The sequence below is a fragment of the Erigeron canadensis genome, chromosome 8, assembly GCF_010389155.1.
Source record: "Erigeron canadensis isolate Cc75 chromosome 8, C_canadensis_v1, whole genome shotgun sequence".
NCBI lineage: Eukaryota > Viridiplantae > Streptophyta > Magnoliopsida > Asterales > Asteraceae > Erigeron > Erigeron canadensis.
The window spans coordinates 1,326,486-1,349,780 of record NC_057768.1 but is presented as its reverse complement, the minus strand read 5'-3'; the positions used below and the strand labels follow the sequence as shown (position 1 = coordinate 1,349,780).

The following is a 23,295-nucleotide window of genomic DNA, read 5'->3' as shown; positions in this document are numbered from 1 at the left end:
GACAATGTGAATTTTTCGTATAAACTTTCTGTTTTGCGACAGTTTACTAAAAAATTCATATCTTTTAATTCGTAATGAGTTAGAGGATTTGCTTTGAACTGTAGATGCTCAACACATAGGGCTAAAACTTTGTAGTTCTGGTCGAAATCTGAATCAGACCAGAAACAGGTCTAAACAGGTCGTGAAGCTACTGGAATTTCCAGAAAGCCAACTATGTGATTATATGATAATTGTTTGTGATGTACATGTTTAAGGCTTACGCAATCAAGGCAACTTGATGTATGTGGTCCTCTTCTTTGAAGAGGGATCCGGATTAGACATAAATAAACCATAGTGACATGTTTAGGTGGCATACCATAACTCGTTGCATGCTTAATAGTTATAGTTTATGATTTTGCATATTCATTGAGATATAAATTGTGATGTAAAATTGTTTTGAGAAAATATAAACTTGACTAAGCAATATCGGAATAATAGATTTTTTAATAAAATTGGAGTCCTACAACCTTGAGATACACCGGCTCACCCATTTGAACAAACTCTAAGAGAGGTATAAGCCGGAGTGCGCTAGCCTTCTAAAAGGGCGGGTTTTTAAATCGCGTTCATCGCATACCTTTGCCCTTGCGCTTCTTTGTGCGTTCAAATGGAGCTACCGAGCTCTCTTGTGTTGCTAAGACTATACAAATGATTTTATTAAATATTATGTTTAGAAGATATGCATGAATCTTCTAAACATAACTTTTTGATCACATATCAAATTGTATGACCCAATAAACTTAAGTCATTGCCATCCAATTTGTCAAGGACACATGGAGTCGTTATTTTACTCACTGGTACACAGTGGTGAAATGACGATTTCATGGCAAAACCCATTCACTGGTACATAATGGTGGTCTAATGAACCGGCTAAAACTGCTACAGCAGCTGAAAAAGCTGACTATAGAATTAAGTACACTAGATTCAATGAAGTTTGTTGTTTGATGCTTGCGAGCATGTCTCCTGAGCTACAGAAACAATTCGAACTTTATACTCCATATGATATGATCAGCGAGCTGAAATCTTTATATGAGAAACAAGCTGGAGTGGAACTTTTTGACAATGTCGTGGAACTCCATGACATGAAACTTGAATCTGGAAAGCCGATTAGCAGTCATGTGCTCAATATGAAGAGCATTTTTGACAAAATGGAATCAATGGAGTATGCTTATCATAAAGATGTTAAAGTTGGCATGATTCTCAAATCTCTTCCAAATGAATTTGAGAGTTTTGTGCAAAACTATAACATGCACTCTATGAAAAAGAGTGTTACTGAACTCCATGCTATGCTCATTGAATTTGAGAAGAAGATTCCTAAAAAGGCCAATGACTCTAATGTTCTTATGATCAAAGGGGTCGGATCTAAAAAGCTAAAAGATCGCGAAGAGCTAGAGGGAAAGCTGATGGAAATGGAAAAGGCAAGCAAGTTGCAAACCCTTCCAAGCCAAAGAAGACTCCTCCGGCTAAAAAAGAGCATCCAGCTAAAGACCAGAGCTGTCATCATTGTAATGAAGTCGGGCACTGGAAGAGGAACTGTCCTAAGTATCTTGCCGAGTTGAACTCGAAGAAGAAGAATACTAGCGGCGCTAGTACTTCAGGTATCTTCACAATTGAATTATTTTCCTTAACTAAGCGTAAATCGTGGGTTTATGACACTGGCTATGGAACTCACATCTGTAATGAATTACAGGGGCTTAGGAAAAGGAGGAAACTGAAGCCCGGAGCTTTGCAGTTGATAGTGGGCAATGGTCTACCAGCAGCTGTTGAAGCAATTGGAGAATTTCATTTAGTTCTTCCTTCCGGTTTAATTATTGTTCTAGACAATTGTCATTATACACCTTCTATTATTAGAGGTGTTATTTTAGTTTCTTTGTTGAAAGACAACGGATTCATTAATGTTTTTAATGATATTGGTATTTCAGTTTCTAAAAATAATGTTCATTATTTTGATGCTATTGCTTTTAATGGTATTTATGAAATTGATATGCGTGATTGTGTTTCAAATAATTCAATGTATAATGTTAGCAAAAGAGCCAAGACTGACTTGGACTCTACCTATCTTTGGCACTGTCGTCTTGCACACATTGGCAAAAATCGCATTGAAAGACTTCAACGTGAAAGGATCTTAAAATTGAATGATGAATCATTTGATAAATGCGAGTCATGTGTTTCCGGCAAGATGACACGAAAACCCTTTAAGCATACGCCAGAAAGGGCTAAAGATCTTCTTGGACTCATTCATACCGATGTTTGTGGCCCATTTAGACATGTGTCAAGAAAATGAGCTAGCTACTTCATTACTTTTACGGATGATTTCAGTCGTTATGGTTATGTTTACTTGCTTAAACATAAACATGAAGTCTTTGAAACATTCAAAGAGTTTAAGAATGAAGTTGAAAATCAAATCGGTAAAACCATCAAGATTCTTCGTTCGGATCGAGGTGGTGAATACTTAAGCCAAGAGTTTAAGGATTATCTTAAAGCATGTGGCATTGTCCAACAGCTTACTCCTCCATACACTCCTCAGCATAATGGAGTGTCTGAAAGGAGAAATCGAACCTTGCTAGACATGGTGAGACCAATGATGACCCGTACAACTCTCCCATTTTCGTTTTGGGATTATGCTCTAGAGACTGCTGTACGCATTCTCAATATGGTTCCAACCAAGAAGGTTGACAAGACACCGTACGAATTATGGCATGGTGATGTCCCTAATTTGTCTTACTTAAGAGTCTGGGGATGTGAGACACTTGTGAAGCGCGATACGCCTAACAAACTTGAACCCAGAACTACTAAGTGCATCTTTGTCGGATACCCTAAGGAAACGATGGGTTACGACTTCTATGATCCCGCCAGAAACACTGTTCGTGTTGTTCTTTGAGAAGAAGTTAGTTCAAGAGAACATTGGGAGGATTGTAGAACTTGATGAGATTCAAGAGAAAGATGTGTCACCTTCTGAAGATACTAGCAATCATCAACTTAGGGGGGAAAATGTTCAAAGTGATGAACCTCAAGTTGATGATAATGAAGCGATTCCACTTCGTAGGTCCGAAAGGACAAGACGTCCTACCGAAAGACTTTGTCTGATGGTAGAAGAAGACGTTGTTGGAGATCTCGATGAGCCTCCGAATTTCAACGCTGCATTATCAGATCCGGAATCTGACAAATGGCTTCAAGCTACGAAGGTGGAAATGAAATCCATGAAAGACAATTAAGTCTGGAGCTTGGATGATCTTCCACAAAATGCTCAGACTGTTGGGTGTAAGTGGATCTTCAAGAAGAAGACGGACATGGATGGAAATGTACACACCTATAAAGCTCGTCTCGTGGCAAAAGGTTATACTCAACGTTTCGGTGTTGATTATGAAGAAACCTTTTCTCCAGTTGCGGACATTAGAGCTATTAGGATTCTCTTGGCCATAGCAGCGTACTATGACTTTGAGATATGGCAAATGGATGTTAAGACTGCCTTCTTAAATGGTTACTTGGATGAATAAGTCTATATGGATCAACCGGAAGGTTTTATTGATCCGAAACATCCCAAAAAAGTATGCAAGCTTCAAAGATCCATTTATGGACTAAAGCAAGCATCAAGAAGTTGGAATAAACGGTTTGATGAAGAAATCAAAAGGTTTGGTTTCGTTCAAAATCCCGATGAGCCATGTGTATATCGTAAAGCTAGTGGGAGTAATGTTACTTTCCTTGTCTTGTATGTCGATGACATATTAATCATAGGAAAACACATTCCAATGTTGCAAGATGTTAAATCCCATCTTGAAAAGTGTTTTGCCATGAAAGATTTAGGAGAAGCGGCATTTATTCTTGGAATCAAAATCTATCGAGATAGATCAAGGCGATTAATTGGACTAAGTCAGAGTGCTTATATTGATAAGATCTTGAAGAGATTCAAGATGGAGAACTCTAAGCGTGGGTCTATACCTATGCAAGAAAGACTTAGTTTATCTGTCAAACAAGGTGCTTCTACGCCTAGTGAGGTGGAGCGTATGAGTAGAATTCCTTATGCTTCGGCTGTAGGATCTATTATGTATGCGGTTAGATGCACTAGACCCGATGTGGCGTTCGCACAAAACATCGTAAGCCGATTTCAACAGAATCCTGGTGAAAGCCATTGGATTGCTGTTAAAAATATTCTGAAATACCTATGAGCTACTAAAGATATATTTTTGGTGTATGGAGAAAATCCAGACTTAGAGCTCAAAGTGACCGGATACTGTGATGCTGGATTTCAAACTGATAAAGATGACACGAAGTCTCAATCAGGCATCGTCTTCGTTTTAAACGGAGGAGCTGTGGACTGGAAAAGCAAGAAGCAAACCACAGTCACCATGTCTGCAACAGAGTCTGAGTACATTGCCGCCTCAGAAGCCGCAATGGAAGCAGTCTGGATAAGGAAGTTCATTAGCGGGCTCGACGTGATCCCCTCAAATGAATTACCCACTTATTTGTACTGTGATAATACCGGTGCATTAATCATTGCCAACGAACCCGGAGTTCAGAAAGGTGCCAGACATTATGCTAGACGATATCACTATGTTCGAGAGCAGATCGAACTAGGAGAGATCAATTTACTCAAAGTTCACACAGATTTTAACTGAGCTGATCCTTTCACAAAAGCTTTGTCTAGGCCCAAGCTTGAAAGGCATGCCGATGGCATAGGACTTAAATTAGCTAGTTATTTCATGTAAATCTGTTGTTTCGGTATTTGGATAAGGGATGTTAAACAATTTATATCTTCCATAATGAAATAAAGTACTTGATATGTTTGATTTCATTCAATATTAAATTGTATCCTATATTTGCATGTTTAATCCTTGAATATTTCATTTAATATTTTATACATTATTAAATATTCTAAATTGTCTATTGTCGATTAATTATATGTGAATATAATTAAACGAAGACAAATGTGAGTGATTGGTTATATTCTTGGAATATGTAATGGATGGATCCCACCAAACTCACATGATATCCATAGCGGATGCATATCGGACTACCCCACTAACGAATTATCGATTTATGGATCATCGTCATTAAGTGAAATTCGCAAATGGTTACTTTTATTGATCCTTTGACTTGAGATGCAAGTAGGTCAGCATATATGAATCGCACTTACTAGATATAGTTCTAACTCACCTGAATAAGGGGGTACATAAAGGGCTATTTTCAGAAAGCGTCGTGAAATATGATGACTAACACATGTAGTCAATATAGGATTTGTTCCTTCAATTTGAAATTGAAGTATGATACCGTTTGGCGCTCTCATTAGGACTAATTAAAGATGTTTGCATGGTCGTGCCCAAATAAATCCAGATTGTTCTCGATTATATTTGGTAATCATTAATTAGTTATAGAATGAGAAACAAAATCGTTAAATTATGAAATGATCTCGATCCATATTCATATTTAACAAAGGTATCAGAACAAAGGGATAATAAATGCCTTAACCATTTAAACAGTACTTAAATGTTTTCGGGAGCATTGGCGTGTTGCTAGACGCTTACCAATGTTATTACCTTCATTCGTTACGAGCTCAAGTGGGAGCTGTTGGAATATGATCACATAAAATGAACGTATGTCCGAAAAGTATTTAAGCCTACGGGGTCACACCTCAATGTGAAGGTAACTATAAATTGATTAATATATTAAATGTAATTTATTAACTAATTTGATCACGAAAAACTAACGGAGGTTCGTTAAAAGAGTTAAAAGTTAGCGGTACTTAACTAACGGACTTAACGGAGAAGAGTTAGAATTAGGAAACAATTAGGAAACCCCTCTAGAATGTTCTAAGGAGGGGGACGGTCAACTAAGGGTTCCAAAACCCTTAAACTTGGCCATTAAGTTTCCTAAGCCTATAAATAGAAGCCTAGGTTAATTGTTTTTCACACACAATTAATTAGGTTTTCTAAAACCCTAAAAATCTCTTCTCTCTCTCCCTCTCTTGCTTCGGTCGACTACTACAAAAGAAAAGGGTTTTGGGTTTTGTTTGGGTCGAAATTCAAGAGCAAGAAACAAAGGGTTGTTCGGTTCGTGATCAAGTATTAGCATACATACGTTCCAACGTTGAGTGTGCAATCGTAGAGAGGTTAATTTAAACCTTGTTCTTATCTTCAATCTCTCTATTATAAGGTACAAATTCTATACTTTGGTTAATTAATTAAACTACATAGATCTTGTCTTCCGTTGCGTGTTTTGTGATTTGTTGTGATAATTAGTTATAAAACCCAACAGTAACAAGTAGTGTAACGTGTGAAATGTGGATAACGAGTCTGAATACTGGCTATTTGGAGGTCACTATGATTTTCAACCATCTAACAACTAATTCGTCGTTTGAAAAAAATAATAATAATAAACATTTTGGTATTTGTTTTTTTGGTTTTGTTTTTGTTGTGTGTGTGGAAGGGGCATAACTTTTATGTTCATGAATGTGTTGCTAATTTGAGGCATTTCACTATACTGGTTCAAGAAAATGTTGTCGATATATTTATGGGATAATCTATACATACACCACTTGTCAAATTCAAATCCAGCATTCTTTCATGTATAAATCAAATAATGGTGTATATATATTAATTATTTTACATTCGAAAGACGTGTTGCTAGATGTTTGAATTCATGAAAATCCAATTTAGGGATGGCTCCCGAGGTAAATGGTACATATACTATTCACCCACCGGCCACCCGCACCCGGGAGTTTTTACAAGCAAATACACTCATTTAACGGTTCGATTCCATGTAAATGATCAAATGTGGCACATAAGGGGGGAGGGAGCCGAAGTCCACAACATTTTCATTTCCCTTCAACTATCTAATCAAATTACTTCACCTCATTTCAACTCTCTAACTTTTTTTCAACCTTTTATTAATGGCAACCGAAACTCCAAATCTTTTCTTCACTTTTTAATAATTTATCCTTAACATTATAAACTTTACATAAGTAACCCTTTTTTAATTTATATCTTTTATTAATAACAAAATACATTACATAACACTTAAAACACATTACATTTAAAAGTAAAAAACACACACGTACGTAACAAAAACACACAATGCATAACTTAAAAAAACATAACTACTCTTCATCGTCGTCATCTTTGATTGACATTTTTCCTAATCCACGGTAAGCGCGTTCATTGAGCCACCACTTGTCGTGTTGCGGACATTTGACTTCATCTGTTGTTTTGTCTTCTCCGCAATTATCATGGTACAATTCGGCCTAAGTACATCGGTCACCCAACGTGTGACCGGCCTTACAAACATCATCGACCACCCTCCTGATCCTTTTGGCCTCATCTTGCAAAAAATGTGAATATGTCTCTTCGTGTTTCGAGACCTTGCGGCCTGGTGCTTTTATTGTCTTAATATGTTGCTCGCATTGTCGCATTTTCTCCGTAGGTAACCCAGGACCCCAGAAAGTTCAGTTTGAAGGAGAGTGTCCTTTTTGATATCGGTCATGATTCGTGTTTTCATCTCGTCTTCGGTCAGACGAGGTCGGTGAACATTCTTTTTTGATGATGAGGACGCCATTTGGTTAGAAAGAGTGAGTAAGTTTGTAGAAGAATGAAGTTTAGAATTGTGATGAATCTGAATTGTGCTCTAGGTTTCTATTTATAGTGTGATAATCCAGGTAGCCGTTCAGGGACTATAAGTGTAAATGATTTTGAATTTTTGGCCGTTTGAGGGACGGAAAGTGTAAATATTTTGAATTTAAACGTTAGAAGGACTAATGGTCTAAATATTTTGAATTTTGAACGTTGGAGGAGCGTCTTTGTAGTCTACTTATAAATACTGAGACCTTATACAAGATTTCATATCAAAACTCAAACTTCTATATATCTGAAATGGCTTCTTCATCAAATGTCCCTAACCGAAAACCACCAATGACTGTCGATCAAGTGAATGACAGTATCATGGCCGTTATCCTCGACCACCGAATGTTCAAAGAGGATCTTGTTGCAGTTGGTCGAAAACTAAAGGCGAAGAGGAAATGGTGTCGAGAACAAATCAATTATATACAAACTGGGCATTGTACTGATCTTGAAGGTCAATACTTTACTTATTTGCAGGGTAAGATCGACAAGATTGGAAGTGCTATAGAAGAACTTGCTGATGCGGTCGTCAACTTGAACCATTTGATCATAAATGCTGAAGCAGTTTACGAACAAAAAATGAATGTTTAGTATGTTGTAATGTTATGTACTTTTAAATTAGTTAATGATGGTTTAAGTAGTTTTAATTATGTACTAATGTACTCTTTTAATAAATAAAATGTCATTTTAGGAATTTATATGGAGTGTGCGTTGTGTTTTTGGAAGTTTAAATAGGTAATATATATAAGAAAATAAAAAAAAAAAAAACTTTTAGCAACTTTTCACCCTTGGTCCCTGGCTCTTTCTTTCTTCCCCTTCTAGTCCTCCAATGGTAACACCCAACTTTCAGTAACTTGCCACTTCTGGTCCCTTTCTCCTTTATCTCTCAGCGAGTTCAAAGCTCGCGCCCATCAACTCACTGTCATCTCCCTTCCATGGCAGCCGAAGCTCGCCAACCTCGTTGCAGCTCCCTCCATCTCGCCGGCCAACTCACTTCCGGCTCCCTCCCCCTAAGTTCTATTTTGTGTTATTGCAACCTATGGGAGCATAAATGCATAATGATCGATCATTATACAGATGCAAATAAGTTCAACTAATTTCGAGATGATAGAAATAGACAATTTTAACACTAACAATAAACAAAGAACCGGAGGGAAAAGTCAAGAAATATGTTTTACTAGCTTTCATGCTAATTAAAAAAAAAAAATTATACCAAACCAGTATAAAAAAATAATAAATAATATACAAATAGTTATTCGGGTCACCCATATAAATTTTTATATGTTTAACCCATATACCAAACCATACTAAACATTTGTGTTTGAGTTAAACCGAGTAACCCACCAAAATCTGAATAAGGTGACCCATATGACACAAACTCATTCAAGTTCAGATTATTTGGATATGTGTATTTTTAACACCCCTAATTCCATTTATCAATAATTTTTACTTTTAGTAAAAGAGAGTCTTTTTATTTTTCTATTTTTAATAAAGAGCTTATTTTGAAATAAAAAAACATCTCTTTTCTTAAAAAGTAAAAACTTTTTGTGAATGTAATTAGGGGTCTCAAAAATACATGTATCCAAATAATCCAACTCGATATGAAGGTTTGGGACTTGGGTCTTATGGGTCACCTTATTCAAGTTTTGATGGTTTAATTATTTGGTTTAACTCGCGTCCAAATATTTTGTACGATTTGGTATCTGAGTTAAACATACACAGATTTGGTGACCTGAATAACCCATTTGTATATTATTTGATATTTTTATATGGGTTTGTATGCTTGTTTTTTTTAACATTGAGCAAACAACTTGTCTATGATAAAGTTATTCTTAGCATAAAAGCTAGTAAAATATGTTTCCGTGTAAACATTTGTCTCTGGTTTCTTGTTAGTGTTACTTGTTAGTCTTAAAACTGTTAGTATTAAAACCATCTATCATCTCCAAATTATGTTTCTTTGTAAACTACTGTAAAGAATGTACCACATTACAAATCACTAGGAACCCAAAACTGAATCCTAAAATAATCAACCAACATTGTTATGAAGTTTCCAAAAAGGTATCGGAATGCTATAGATTTCGTGCTATATCTTTCAACGACACATAAGTACCCACAACTGCAACCAAAATTCCTATGAATACAATGAATCCAATGACCACCACCTCAAGTCCCATTCGACGGTAAATGCCTGAAATTTTTAAGTAACACAAGCATGGGAGTATGATCGATGCAGTAACACTTAAAAACGCTCCCACAAGTGACATCAAATACCCGAAGAAAGGGAGTGCCAAGGCTACTATTACTGTGCTTATAACCAATGCTGTTCTGATCAAGATGCTAAACCTCCTTGTGTTGTAGAAAGACATAAATCTTTGTTCAATAGAGTTGACAATTGGTGTTACCATCAATGCGTATTTAGCTATAGGATTCACTAGTGTGGTGCATATAGCCACTCTTGAGCTTATTTTGTTGGTAGGAAGGTTTAAGGTAATCTGTGACTCTACATGTGAACCAAACATAAGGTAACCAAAAACTGCCATTGATGAGTAAGTAATCGTGCAGAAGACGAAACATAGTAGCAGCACCTGCATTGTATAACCATGAGAAAAATTTAGTTATAGAAGCATGGGAATGTTTACATGGCAGGTGAAATTACCGCTAGTTGGAAGATATTTTGGGTCGTAGTGATCTAGCTCTACTTTGTATTCGGACGGGCAATAGTCAAATGTACAAAATACTTTGAGGGATAGGTGCCAATCCGACCTATATACTTATAAATGGGTTGATTGTGGTTATCTTTTATCTATAACAAAGTCAAACAATTAAAAAATCTTAAAGATGGACTTGGGTAGAATAGGTCAAAAAAGTCATCCATATTATACTTCTTATGCCTAAAACCTCTGAAATCATCTTATTTAAAATTTGATCAGGTGTTGATAGATGGTTTTGTAATCATATTAGAGTCACTACTATGTATAAAATATCATAAAAAATGGAAAGAAAGTATTTCGGGCCAACCCAACTAACCCATATTGACTGAACACCAATTACCCATTTTGATGCCTACCTGACCCGCCTGCCCTGTCTGCTTCTGCTACCTCTAGGTGTGAAGTATAATGCAATTTGATGCAAGAAGTTATGGCAGAGGTAGCAAGTCCCCATAGAAAGGGTGAATGACAAACTAAACATTTATATCGTAAGCGTTCAGGGGAGATGTGGCAAACATTATTTATTGTATCGGGCTAGAAGATATTGTTGTACCTTTGAGAACTGACGTTGGTTTTTCATCGAAATATACAAGGTAGGAAAAACTGGATGAGCACAGTAGCAAAAGGCATACAAACTTATAGCCGAAGGCATTCCACTCCAATTTACAAGAGTACCTTTTTCCTGAAACCCGACACCATCAAACTCACCAACCCACATAATCGAACCTAGAATAATCAAAGACGCTAGCACACCACTTGCTGATATATACGAAAGAATGCTCATGTTATTTAACCAAATCGTGGGGAGTATGATGGCTGCAACGATAACAACAAAGCTTTTCTTGCCACCTACATGAATTCCATAAACATCAAAGTCCATTATTCCTGGCAGTAAGTTGCTTAAATTATCGCCTTCTAAGATCAAAAAACCCGTAGCAACCAAGTAAAGCTCTATGTTCATGGTGACTGATACAATGATTCTGCCTGTTTTACCAAATGCCCGATCCCCAATATCCGGATAACTTCTTATTGTGGGATCAGCATCCATACATCTTTTTATAAGTAATCCTGTGTAGAAAGTTGACATGGCTATTGTGAAAAGTAGTATCAAGCTTAACCATCCTCCTGATGCCAATGCATATGGAACAGACAGAATTCCAACACCTATGAAAAACCATCAAAAAAAAAAAAAATCAGCTTTTTAAGCTCATGGTGGACAATGCATATGGAACAGACAGAATTCCAACACCTATGAAAAGTACTATTTCTTTTTTTTACTTGAATCTTTAGATTTTACAATGTCTGGTGTCCTGTATACATTGTCCACCAATAGTCCAATACATATGTCACTCAAAAGTTAATTAGATGTCAAATTTTATTGAAAGGAATAAATATATTGCAAAAGGACAAACGAACATGAGCCTACAGGAATCATAAGCTCAAACTCTTATAAGAATGCCAAATATAACCTTGGTGGTTGCAACTTTCAAGTAAAGTTTATTGGAAAGGTTATACAGAAAATCAACAAATGTATGCTTGGATGCATCTTTTAACTTATTTTTGAACATAAAAAAGTCATAAAACTTTATGGTTTTGTCCTTTTGTTTTATCTGTCTTCCTTGTTATGGGACCCCACATTTGCTATAAGTTGTAAGAAAACAGCTCTTAAAAGTTGAAATACTTTTTAGCTAGGTTCAGAGAACAAAGGAAAAAGAGCTTTTAAATGTAAATTTGGTTTTTAGTTTTACTTTCTTGACTTAAAAAGTTGAATTACTATAGACCTATGTGATAATTAACTCCACCAAATGGGCTAAATTTTTTTCTTCCCGCCGTTTATTATCAATAATTAGTGTTTTACAAGCTAGTATTTAAATGCCGCGCGCTATTTAGACTTGGTACTAAAAGAGAGGTTTAGACTTGGTACTAAAAGAGAGGTTATTTCCCGTTAAAACATTAAACCAAAAGCTCATTGACCACCTAATAGACTGATATAAACGATAAGTCAAGTTTATAAGCTCATAGCCAGTTAAAAGTGAAGCTTATGAGCATTTGAGATATTTGAAAAAATAAAAGAAAGATGCATAGTTTTCCAAAATTTTATATAGTTTTCTCAATTTCTATCGAAAATAGTAAATGTCAAATGAAAATTAATATAAAAGAATTCATGAAATGTATGGTTAACGCCTCAATCGTTTTTGGTGCTCAATTAAAACATATATAATTCAGATGTACCCTTTATATTTTTTAAAAGAATCAAATGTTAATTGTTACTAATCCATAAGCTGATTAAACGTCAATATCTGGATTTGAACCCGATATTTCTAAAAGGGCAAAGCCTCACCTCCCCTTAAACCACAGGACCAACCCCTTACATACCAATAATTACTCATTGGCAAAATGTAGCCTTTATTGATTAAATATTTTAGTTTTAATTATTAATGGTTGATTATATCAAATGACCTAATACTCGACTACCCTTAGGTTAACCTTAACTACCAATATATCTAATAATTAATGACGCAGATTATAATATAATAAAAGTTAGAAATAAAAAGGAAAATATAATTTTAGATAGTAATTGACCTGATAGAGCATTGAGTCCATTGAAACATGTGTTAAAGAAGGAAGAAGTGACCATGCTGGTGTCGGGGGCCTCGGCCCCCGCCCCAGTTTTGTGGTGGTGTTCATCCGCCTTTGCTTTTGTATCATTGTTGTTAAGCAATAAAGGTATTTTTAGGGAATAATCTTGCTGCTTTTCTCCTTCCATGTGTAAAGTTATTGTTGTTTTATTTTAAGCAGCAAGATCGAAGGAAGAGAAAATAAAGATGAGCATGTAACAAATGTATGTACGTTTTGGATGACTATATATGGATAGATATGGAAATGGAGGATATATATTTATGTAGATACAAAATGGTGGCTGCATGAGATTTTTGTTGTGTATATATATGTCGTATACATCACAAGTGTATGTGTTGTTAGTGTATCCTCCGTTGCTTTTTTTCACGGGCCCATTTTACACTCATCATACCCAAATTAAAATTTGAGTAACTTGCAAGAATGATCCCTGTACTTTTTATGAACTTCATTGATCGTTTTTACCTTTTGAAATTATCTTCTTAGTCTTACTGTTTCATTCTCCTTTCATCGAAGGTCCTAAAACAAACGACTGTTAGTTTGCCTTGGTTAAACCTCTCATGTAACCAGCAATTGAAGGCACCTTGGTTATTTTATTTTTTAATTAATTGAACTATTATTATTAACAAAAACAATTTGAACTAAAACCAAACTCATTTGTTTCCTCTTACTATTCCATATTTTATTCCGTATTTTATTAACAGATACAAATTTTATAAACTAAATTATGAGTGTGAGAAGTACTTAAGAATTTGCCAAAATTTAGTATTGGCACCAATGAAAAGTTGTCATGTTTTCATGTCAAAACCATATCAAACCATACCAAATGAAAGATGGAGTAAATTTTGGTACCAAAAGAAAGAAGATAGAACGTTATTTTAAATCTTATACAATATAAGTCAAAAAAGCAAGGTATAGTAGTATCAATTCTTTCTCCATCGACATCACCACAACAATTATGGGAGTTTTGTGCACATATCAATACATGATGCAACAAAGGAAATTAGAATGTCACAATATCACTTTATCGACAGGCCTCCTTCACCTGAAAGTTAATATCCATAAAATTAATCAATATCAAAAGATATAAGGGTATAAGAATAAAAATGTCCTCACGTGCAATGCATTTGAGGTACTTAACGGACCCAAGTTGATGACCATTTATTTTTGAAGCAGTGGTAAAGCCAAATGAAACAATAAGACCGTTCCAACAACAATAAATTTAGAGAAATTATCGCAAATTGTCCCCGTGGTTTGCTCGATTCTCATTTTTATCCCTCTGCTTTTTTTATCATTAGGTGTCCCTGTACTTTTCATTTTCATTGTCAACCGTCCCTAACACTAACAGTCGTTAGTTTTACTCCTTTAAACCCCTCATTTGCAATTATAATCGTCACGTTTATAACAACATGGACTATTTGCAATAAAAATATTCGATTAAAAAAAAATCTTTGTATTCCTTCTCCCACGCAACTCCGACCACCATTCCTGACCGGCCGCCACCACCTGCCACCCCCGGAAAAGTTCGTCGGAAACCGAGAACCACCATCCCACTATGGTTACCAAAACATTGATAAAAGTCGACCATTTCAGTCCCAGAAACATTGACAAAACAGTGATGGTTCACAGTGGTGAAAAGTGGTGGTCTATGGCGGTTCGAACCAAAACCAAAGACAAAAACATAATAATCGAGCATGCTCAGATCTATAACAACATGTATTGAAGCTTGAACGTCTCTTCTTCTTTATAGACCGTCGTTAGGTAGTGGTAGTCCGGTGGTGCGTGGCTGTGTGGGAAAGAAATGGAAGAAAAAAAAAGAGATTAGTGTTTTTTATAGAGAGGGGTTAAATGGGTTTGTTTATAAGATTGTTACTTATGTTTCATACTTTCCTGGGATGTTATGAAGTCGTGTAGTGGTAGCTGGAAAACAAAACAACAATAACAGCGATGGTAGAGTGGCGGAGCAGCAGCGGCAGCAACGGCTCTTGCGATTAAGTAATTAAGGCTTAGGGTTAAAGATGAAACCCTAATTGTTGTTGGGGATGATGGCCGAAGTTTTTTATGGTGAAAGAGAGCGGCGGCAGGAGGCTGTGAGGGTGACCAGAAGTTTGGTTGGTGGTGGAAGTGAGAGAGAGAGGAAGATGATAAGTTTTTGTCTTTTATTACAAATAGTCCCTCAAAAATATTTTATCACAAACAGTCCATATGATTACAAACTGGACGAAAATGCTCTCATGTGCATTGGGTTTAACTGATGAAAACTAACGGTTGTTAGTGGCATGAACGACTAGCAATAAAATGAAAAGTATAAGGACACCTAATGATAATAAAAAAACACATGGATCAAAATGCGAATCGAACAAACCACAGAGACAAATATTTCTCATAAATCTAATAAAGTTAACGCAATTAATTAATGAATAATTCAGACAAACAAATACATGTAATTTACTATTTAGTATTATACTCATGTTAAAGTTTGATGACGTGTTTTCATTTTGCTTTTTCATTCTAATCTTAGTATCTTAAAATTATGTACATAATTGTTCAGTTTACTTTTTATCATTTTTTTTTTACTCTAGTTTTGGAGTTCAAAGTACTTAGTATTTTTCCTTTAAGCTTCTTGAACAGCTAAGTATGTCCAACTATACGTTTTCAATGCATTGTGTATAATGTTTTAATAGCATAATTGGAGATAAGATATATGTCATTTAGGAATAGAAAGTTTGAAATTCCCCATATTGTTTTATTTTTTAATTGTTGGATTTTACTAGCTTTATGATCAAATTAATCTTAATAGCTAATTCGCTATGCAAGCCTAGAGTCAAAGCAGACACGATAAGGACGATACATGTAATGCAATAAACTCAAGGTGATTTATTAATGAAATTCAGACAAACAACAAGGACGATACATGTAATTTACTATTACTCATGTTATAGTTTTATACTTTTATGGTGTGTTTTCATTTTTTTTGTTTATTCTAATGTTAGTATCTTAGGATTAAATACATTTTTGTTCAATTTATTTTATATGATTTTTTTTAAACTTTTAGTTTTGAAGTTTAAACTATTACTCATGTTATATATTTTTCCTTTTAAGCTTCTTGATAGTATGTCAAGGCGTCAAGCTACTTTCAGTGCATTGTGTATATGGGTTTTTTTTTTAAACGGTAAATTAAAGATAATATATGTTTGGCAACAAGTTTTTAGGAGCCTTTAGCTTTTAACGAAAAGCTTCTATCTATCAAAAAGTTTTGTTTGGTTAGGGAGCTTCAAGCTTTTAAATTTGGAGAAAAAACCTCATTTTTAAACGCTACCTTCACTAGTGTTGGGATAAAGCTGCAAGCTTTTTGTGTCTGAAATTACATAGATAACCTTATACTCCCTCCGTCCCATTTTAATTGTCCTATTTTGACTGATCAAGTCTTTTTCTTTCGATTTTGATCGTAAATATCTTTGTTTGTGTTATATATTAGTTGATTAAAGTTATATCAATGAAAAGTACATTTAAAACTCAATCAATTCATATATGTTATATCAAGTTTTATATAATACAAACAAAAATATTTACGGTCAAACTTGAAAGAAAAAGACTCAAAAAGTCAAAATATGACACTTAATATGGGACAGAGGGGTAATATTCTATCACGTGAGGACTCGATATAAACAATTGAAACAAATGATGTATGATAGTGATGTTTATATGTAAATTGGAGTGCATCAGTATTTTCATGTCTTTTATTTTAATGTTTTATAGTTCAATAAAACACTTTTTTTTCTAATAAAGAATCAGTGTATATTACTATATTTCTATAAAGTTTTGATTCATAAAACTTTGATCTACATAACGCTACTAGTTACTCATGCTGATAAAATTTTATTTATTATATAAATATAAATATAAATATATACATATACATGTATATGAATATTATGTATTTTTATTATGTCTATTTTTGTCATTTTATACATTTTATTAAAAGTTTTATACATTTTGTCAAACACATAAACATATCTAAAAAGTTTTAGCTACCAGCTTTCAGCCACAGCTACCAGTTAACACCTTACAGTCACCAGCTTACAGCTAACAGCTACCAGCTAGTTCCGACAAACATACCTTATATATAAATCATTAGAAATAATATATATAAATCATTTAGGAATAGAAATTTTGATATTCCCCCATATTGTTTTTTTTCGATCTTTGGTTTCTTATTCGTTTTGCGAACAAATTATTTTTAAGAGCCGACTCGTTTTGCGAGCTTAGAGTCAGAGCAGGTAAGTCTTTATAGCTACTAGAATATCTGAAAAGTGATTCATACCCCCTAGCTCACCTATTATACGTGTTAGTATTTATAACTGCATCGTCATCGCGAGATCTACTAACCTCTATGATGCAATGCCTGGACAAGAGTAATCCTCCTTTTATATATATAAATATATAAATATATAGGGTAGAGATCTAGAGAGAATGTTCTTAAGGAGAGAAGAGAGAGAAGGTTCATTTTTTATTTTTTTTAACTTTTATTATTTTTTTCACTTTTCTTATTCTTTTTTTAATTAATTCAATCCATAAAAAAATTTAAAAAAATAAATAAAAAAAAAAAATTTCTAACCCGAGTTGATGAGTTATACATGTAAGGATACGGTACGGGCTTTGCCCTTAAGGATATTCATAAGGGGTAGCTGGTAGGAGTGATAGGTCATAGAGGGTGATAGGTCATAGGTGGTGATCGGTGATGGGGTGATAAGCCGAAAGGCTTCGCTTATAGCTTACGGGCTACGCCCTTGAAAAAAAATATTTTTAAAACTTTTTTAAAATTTTTATATAAAATAAGTTAATTAAAGAGAGAATGAAAAAAGTGAAAAAAAGGAAAAAAGTTTTTTAAACAAATTAAAAAAAATAAAAAACGAACATTCTCACCCTTCTATCCTTAATGTACCTTCTCATTTGATCTCTATCCTGTATATATATATATATATGTGTGTGTGTGTGTGTGTGTGTGGTGATCATCAAATGAGAACTAAATTAAAATAAAAACAAATAAGAATACTTAAAAACTACATTTTGATGCATTAAAAGTTCATATAACTAACATAGTCTATAACTAATTATTATTGTTGAAGTGTTTAACAATACATTGGCATGTCAAAATCAAGAAAATCATGTGTTTTTTTTGTGCATCCATCTTGGATGCATATTCTTCAAAATGATGCATCCAACAAAAAACTTGATTTTTTCGATTTTGATGGCTCAATGTGTTGTTAAACACTTAAATAACGATAATTAGTTCTGGACTATATTAACACTCCGGTGAGAACACTTTTCAAATAAGAACGGTGAGAGCACTTAAAAACATCATTTTGATGCATTAAAAGTCCATAAAACTAACATAGTCCAGAACTAATTATCATTATTTAAGTGTTTAACAACACATTGAGCCGTCAAAATCAAAAAAATCAAGTTTTTTGTTGGATGCATCATTTTGAAGAATATGCATCCAAGATGGATGCAAAAAAAAAAAAAAAAAAAAAAACAACATGATTTTCTTGATTTTGACATGCCAATGTGTTGTTAAACACTTAATAATGATAATTAGTTATACACTATGTTAGTTTTATGGACTTTTAATGCATCAAAATATAGTTTTTAAGTGTTTTTATTTGTTCTTATTTTAATTTAGTTCTAATTTGATGATCACCCTATATATATATATATATATATATATATATATATATATATAGAATCGAAAATTCAAGTAATCAAGTTGAATATTAAACTTTGCCTTTAATTTACTTCATTTTACGAACCGGCCGTTGCAAGGCTGGAAGTCCTTTTCTATCTTTAGATAGAACCTGGAAGCAGCCTCTCTACACCGTCGTGGTAGGGGTAAGACTGTCTACATCTTAACCTCCTCCATACACCGTCGAGGTATTGAGACCCAAAACCCGTGAAAGACGGCATTGAGCGTTACTTACTTTTTCTAGTATCACTTTCATGATAACTAATAATCCACTATCACTTCAAGTCGGGTGAAGTGCAACTTATAATTATTTTGTCTTTTCTTTCTATATCGTATCATATGACATGAAACTACGTTATTTAAGATGGGTGCTTTTTGTTGTTATATGAATGTCCTCTTTCAAATTCGAATGTACAACGAATTGAAAACATTATCTTAAATTCCATCGGGCATCCACATATATATATATATATATTGTTAGAGAATTTACATTCCTACTTTGTTTGTAGAGGCAAATCCTAATGTCATTTTTCGCATTTGTTCCAAGTTGACTCGTAGTAGACAAATTAAAAAATAAGATACACAATATAGTTTGATAATGTAAGAAGGCTCTTAAATCGAAATATTTTGAAAACTTCGTTACACTTTTGATAATTAAGATCGTCATATTGAGATCAAATTATCCTAGAATGCTCTATTATTATTTTCAGTCGTTGTAATTAATCATATAGCATTAGAAGGCAATAATAAATCCATAAGGCTGGACGGAGTTGACCGGTGACCACACCGGTACCGGTCAGGTACCGAGGGGAACACCGCCCCGTGGTACCGGTACCGGTTGGGTGATGACCGGCATGGGTTCGCCTCTCCCCACCTTCCTCTCGATGGATTCGACCGTTAGGAATAAAATAAATAAATTAAAAGTCACACGGGGCCCACGAAGTTTTGAACGTTAATCTCTTCTCCTCTACTTCTTCTTCTTCTTCTTCTTCCTTAACTTCTCCCCTCTGTTTTTCTTTCTCCATTCTGTTTTTTTTTCTTCCCTTTACGCTCCCACCAAAACATGAACCCTTTCAACAACCCTTTATTCATCGGATCCGGTTCAACACCCCCAAATTTGCCATCGGACTCGAGTTCTTCCGATGAGACGGACCGTTATGTTAACCTCTTTGCAATGGCGCATCACGCGATTGATCAAGAAGTCTTTGATACTGCCTCCTCTTCAAGGAAATATACAAATAGAGATGATCGTATCGAATCCCACAACCATCTTGTTCGAGACTATTTTGCCTCCGAGCTGAAATTTGATGAAGGTTTTTTTAGACAACGGTTTCGGATGAGTCGGTGGGTGTTTTTGAAGATTGCTACAGATTTGGAAAGAAACTTTGAATATTTTCAAAGGAAGTTCGACGCTCGTGGGAAGCTTCGATTCTCGACTTATCAGAGATGCACATCCGCTATTCGCCAGTTAGCATACGGTTCTAATCCCGACAGCTTAGATGATTACTTAAATATGTCGGAGAGATCGTCACGCGACACCCTTAATGTTTTTTGTGATGGAGTCATTAAGTTATACCGCCATGAGTATTTGCGTAGGCCAACGCGTAATGATATACAACGCATTTTTGATCATCATGCGTCTTATCATGTCCTGGTATGTTAAGTATATATTTACTTATATACGTTTATGTGTGTGTGTATATATATATATTAATAGTTTCGGTTTAATAATGTGTGTGTATATATATATATTAATAGTTTTGGTTTAATAATGTGTGTGTGTGTATGCATATATATATATATATATATGGGGGAAGGGAATATGAGGCTGTTAGGCACCCAAGTTGGGTGAAAAACCCCTCACATACCTTTTTTTTAAAAGGTAAAGATCATGGGGGACCATGTATTTATTTAAAATATTAAAATACTAGTATGTGAGGGGTTTTTTATCCAAATTGGATGCATAACAGCCTTAGACTCACTTTTCCCTATATATATATAATATATATATAGCTTACTTAGTAGTTTCAGTTTAATAAATGTATATATAGGGAGTCTTGATTGTACACACTGGGCTTGGGATAATTGTCCGGTGGCTTGGCATGGCCAATACACGAGAGGTGACCACAACGGGCTGACAATATTGCTTGAAGAAGTGGCGTCATAGGATTGTTGGATTTGGCACGCGTACTTTGGTGTTGTCGGTTCAAACAACGGCATTAATGTGTTGAACCAATCTCCTTTGTTCAATTACTTTGAAGACGGCACAACACCGTTGATTCCTTTCACTGTAAATGGAACCGAATATAAGTACCCATATTTTCTCGTGGATGAGATCTATCCAAGATTTGCGATGTTTGTGAAAACCATTCCTCATCTAATCGGTGAGAAAAGGATTCGATTTGATAAGGCACAGGAGGCTGCAAGGAAGGATGTGGAGCGAGCTTTTGGTATTATAAAAAAAAATGAAAAATACTTGGGGAACCAGCTCGACAAATGGAAGAACTCTCCATTTGTAGGAACATGTATGCGTGTTTTATTCTTCACAACATGATTTTAAAAGACGAGGACCACACATTATGTCCTGATTATATTCCAGATCCCCCGGTCGCGCCACACATCAGATGCTCGACTTGCAGAAATACAAGACTCAAACGTCCACGAAGATCTTCAAATGGATCTCATTGACCATATTCATTGCACATTATCCCGGGCCTCGATCGCTGGTTTAATTATGTATTGTGTTGTCGGTTCGTTTAAGATTGTAGTTTGGTGTTTTATTTTGTTGTTTGAGTTTAATAATGTATTAATTAATTTATTAAATAAAAGTTTTAGTTTTTATTTGAATAAAAATAAATAGAAAATGAGTTAAATAATAAAGGGTGGAGAGAGGCGGAGAAGTGCTCCTTGCATTTAGGAAGTGGGCAGAGAAGGAGTGAAAATCCGGGGAGGGAAGGGGACAGGTGGTGAAACCCTCCCCCAGCCTAATGATCATATATTTTATGTCATTTTTATATTGATTACCAAAAATGATTGAATCAGTTAGAAAGTTGAAACAGTTATATTGGGTTTTACCCGATTTTAATTTGGTTTTAAAAGCTTTTGATCAGTCCCAAACTCCCAATATATTCTGAAAACATTACGTGTAAGACTTGTTTGACTTGAACAGTGAAAAGTTGAGAATACAATTAATATAAACATTGTGGAACAAAATCACAAATAAAATTAAGTTCATGAAGTAATATAAGTATAGAATTTTGATTTATATGAAAATCTTATGGTGTATTACTGTGTTTGGTTCAATATGATTTGGAGAAAAACTAGCATTATACCCGATCGTTGGTCAGAGAAAACCGTAAAACAAAGACCCGAATCTAGGCTTTTAAATTTTAACGTTTTAATGGTTATCTACAGATTAAGTAATACATATAGATAAAACAATATTTTGTAAATTATAAAAGTTGTTTATGAATTTAAAATGAAAAATAAAAAACTGATGACTTATGGTATTTTAGAGTTGTTGTATTTGTGTAGATTATATTTTTAGATCTAATTTATATATGGATTTCATATTTGTGAAGCTAAATATATACCAAAAGTTATTCAATAAAAATATAAAAAAATCCAAAACAAATATCAAATGTGCTATAGCCAATGGAAATCCCAAAATGAATAGTGAGGTTCCATAAGAGCAAACTGAACAAAAGTAAAGTAAGAGAGCTAAAATTTTTAAAAAATAGTATTGTTGGTTGAGGGGTTCGAACTCCAAACTTTAAAAAAATGAGGAAGTGAAGAGGCCACAAAACACCACTTGGTCTATCATTTTTATTGTTGACCACGTCTCCATGTACCTATATATCTTACGCTTAAAGTGTAATACAATAATGCATTAAATATTGTACATTAAGTTTATGCACTTATACTTTACTATTAACGTGAAATTAATTTAAATAAGTTATAATATAATTTGAAAAAGAATTAGATTATGAAAATATTGAATTTGAAAAATGTTTTTTATATTTTGGAAATTCAATTGACATACGGAATTGAAAATCCTTCACATACATCCAAAGAATTTGGATTTAAACAAATGATGAAATTTTAATCTTTTAACGAAATGAGATACTTTCATTTTAAACAACCAATCAAACTTCAATTATGATTTTATTTGAATTTATTAAAATCTATTAACTATAAGGGCGGAACCACATAAAGCTAAGGGGTAATCCGGGCCACGGGTCCGTTAAATTCATGTAGTTTAATTTTTTTTTAAATTGATGTATTTTTTATTGATGATACGAGTCAAATAAATATTGAGATGCTGGTCAATGTAACCAACTTTAAACTTTTGAAGCATTTTTCTATCAATAGAACTTATAAAACTTCATCTATATATACAAGTAAATGATAAATAAAAACTACTAAAAGTGTCAAAAAATTCTTGAAATCCTTTATAAATAGCCGAAAGTCATTTAAAAAAAGCTAAAAATTGTAACAGTTTAGTCGTTATCATTGTTATCATTAATTTATGCCGATACAAGACTATTGGAAAAAAAAA

The 23,295-nt window shown here is 34.2% G+C and overlaps 2 protein-coding genes across 4 annotated transcripts; one reads left to right on the top strand and one right to left on the bottom strand.

Annotated features, from left to right (window-relative positions):
- Window positions 1-9,563: 9,563 nt before the first annotated feature.
- Window positions 9,564-13,203, bottom strand: LOC122578662 (amino acid transporter AVT1I-like). Of its 3 annotated transcripts, none has more exons than XM_043750676.1 (3): window positions 12,938-13,203; window positions 10,908-11,518; window positions 9,564-10,231 (listed from the first exon to the last, which is right to left on the bottom strand). In XM_043750676.1, the coding sequence occupies exons 1-3, from the start codon at window positions 13,119-13,121 to the stop codon at window positions 9,716-9,718; spliced, it is 1,311 nt and encodes a 436-aa protein (XP_043606611.1). In that variant the 5' UTR covers window positions 13,122-13,203; the 3' UTR covers window positions 9,564-9,715. The 3 variants fall into 3 exon arrangements, with proteins under 3 accessions (XP_043606611.1, XP_043606612.1, XP_043606613.1); XM_043750677.1 differs by lacking the exon at window positions 12,938-13,203 and adding an exon at window positions 11,824-11,844; XM_043750678.1 differs by lacking the exon at window positions 12,938-13,203 and adding an exon at window positions 11,633-11,648.
- A 6,597-nt stretch (window positions 13,204-19,800) lies between these two features.
- LOC122580639 lies at window positions 19,801-21,291 on the top strand. The gene is made up of 2 exons (XM_043752907.1): window positions 19,801-20,391; window positions 20,905-21,291. The coding sequence occupies exons 1-2, from the start codon at window positions 19,801-19,803 to the stop codon at window positions 21,289-21,291; spliced, it is 978 nt and encodes a 325-aa protein (XP_043608842.1).
- Window positions 21,292-23,295: the final 2,004 nt, after the last annotated feature.

Bases quoted from the DNA above. Each gene is read 5' to 3' on its own strand.
- LOC122578662 (XM_043750676.1), bottom strand. From the start codon at position 13,121: ATGGAAGGAGAAAAGCAGCAAGATTATTCCCTAAAAATACCTTTATTG. The intron at 11,519-12,937 runs GTCAATTACTAT...GGTTTTTCATAG, and splicing joins TGGACTCAATGCTCTATCAG to GTGTTGGAATTCTGTCTGTT. The intron at 10,232-10,907 runs GTACAACAATAT...TATACAATGCAG, and splicing joins ACCAACGTCAGTTCTCAAAG to GTGCTGCTACTATGTTTCGT.
- LOC122580639 (XM_043752907.1), top strand. From the start codon at position 19,801: ATGAACCCTTTCAACAACCCTTTATTCATCGGATCCGGTTCAACACCC. The intron at 20,392-20,904 runs GTATGTTAAGTA...GTGGCGTCATAG, and splicing joins ATGCGTCTTATCATGTCCTG to GATTGTTGGATTTGGCACGC.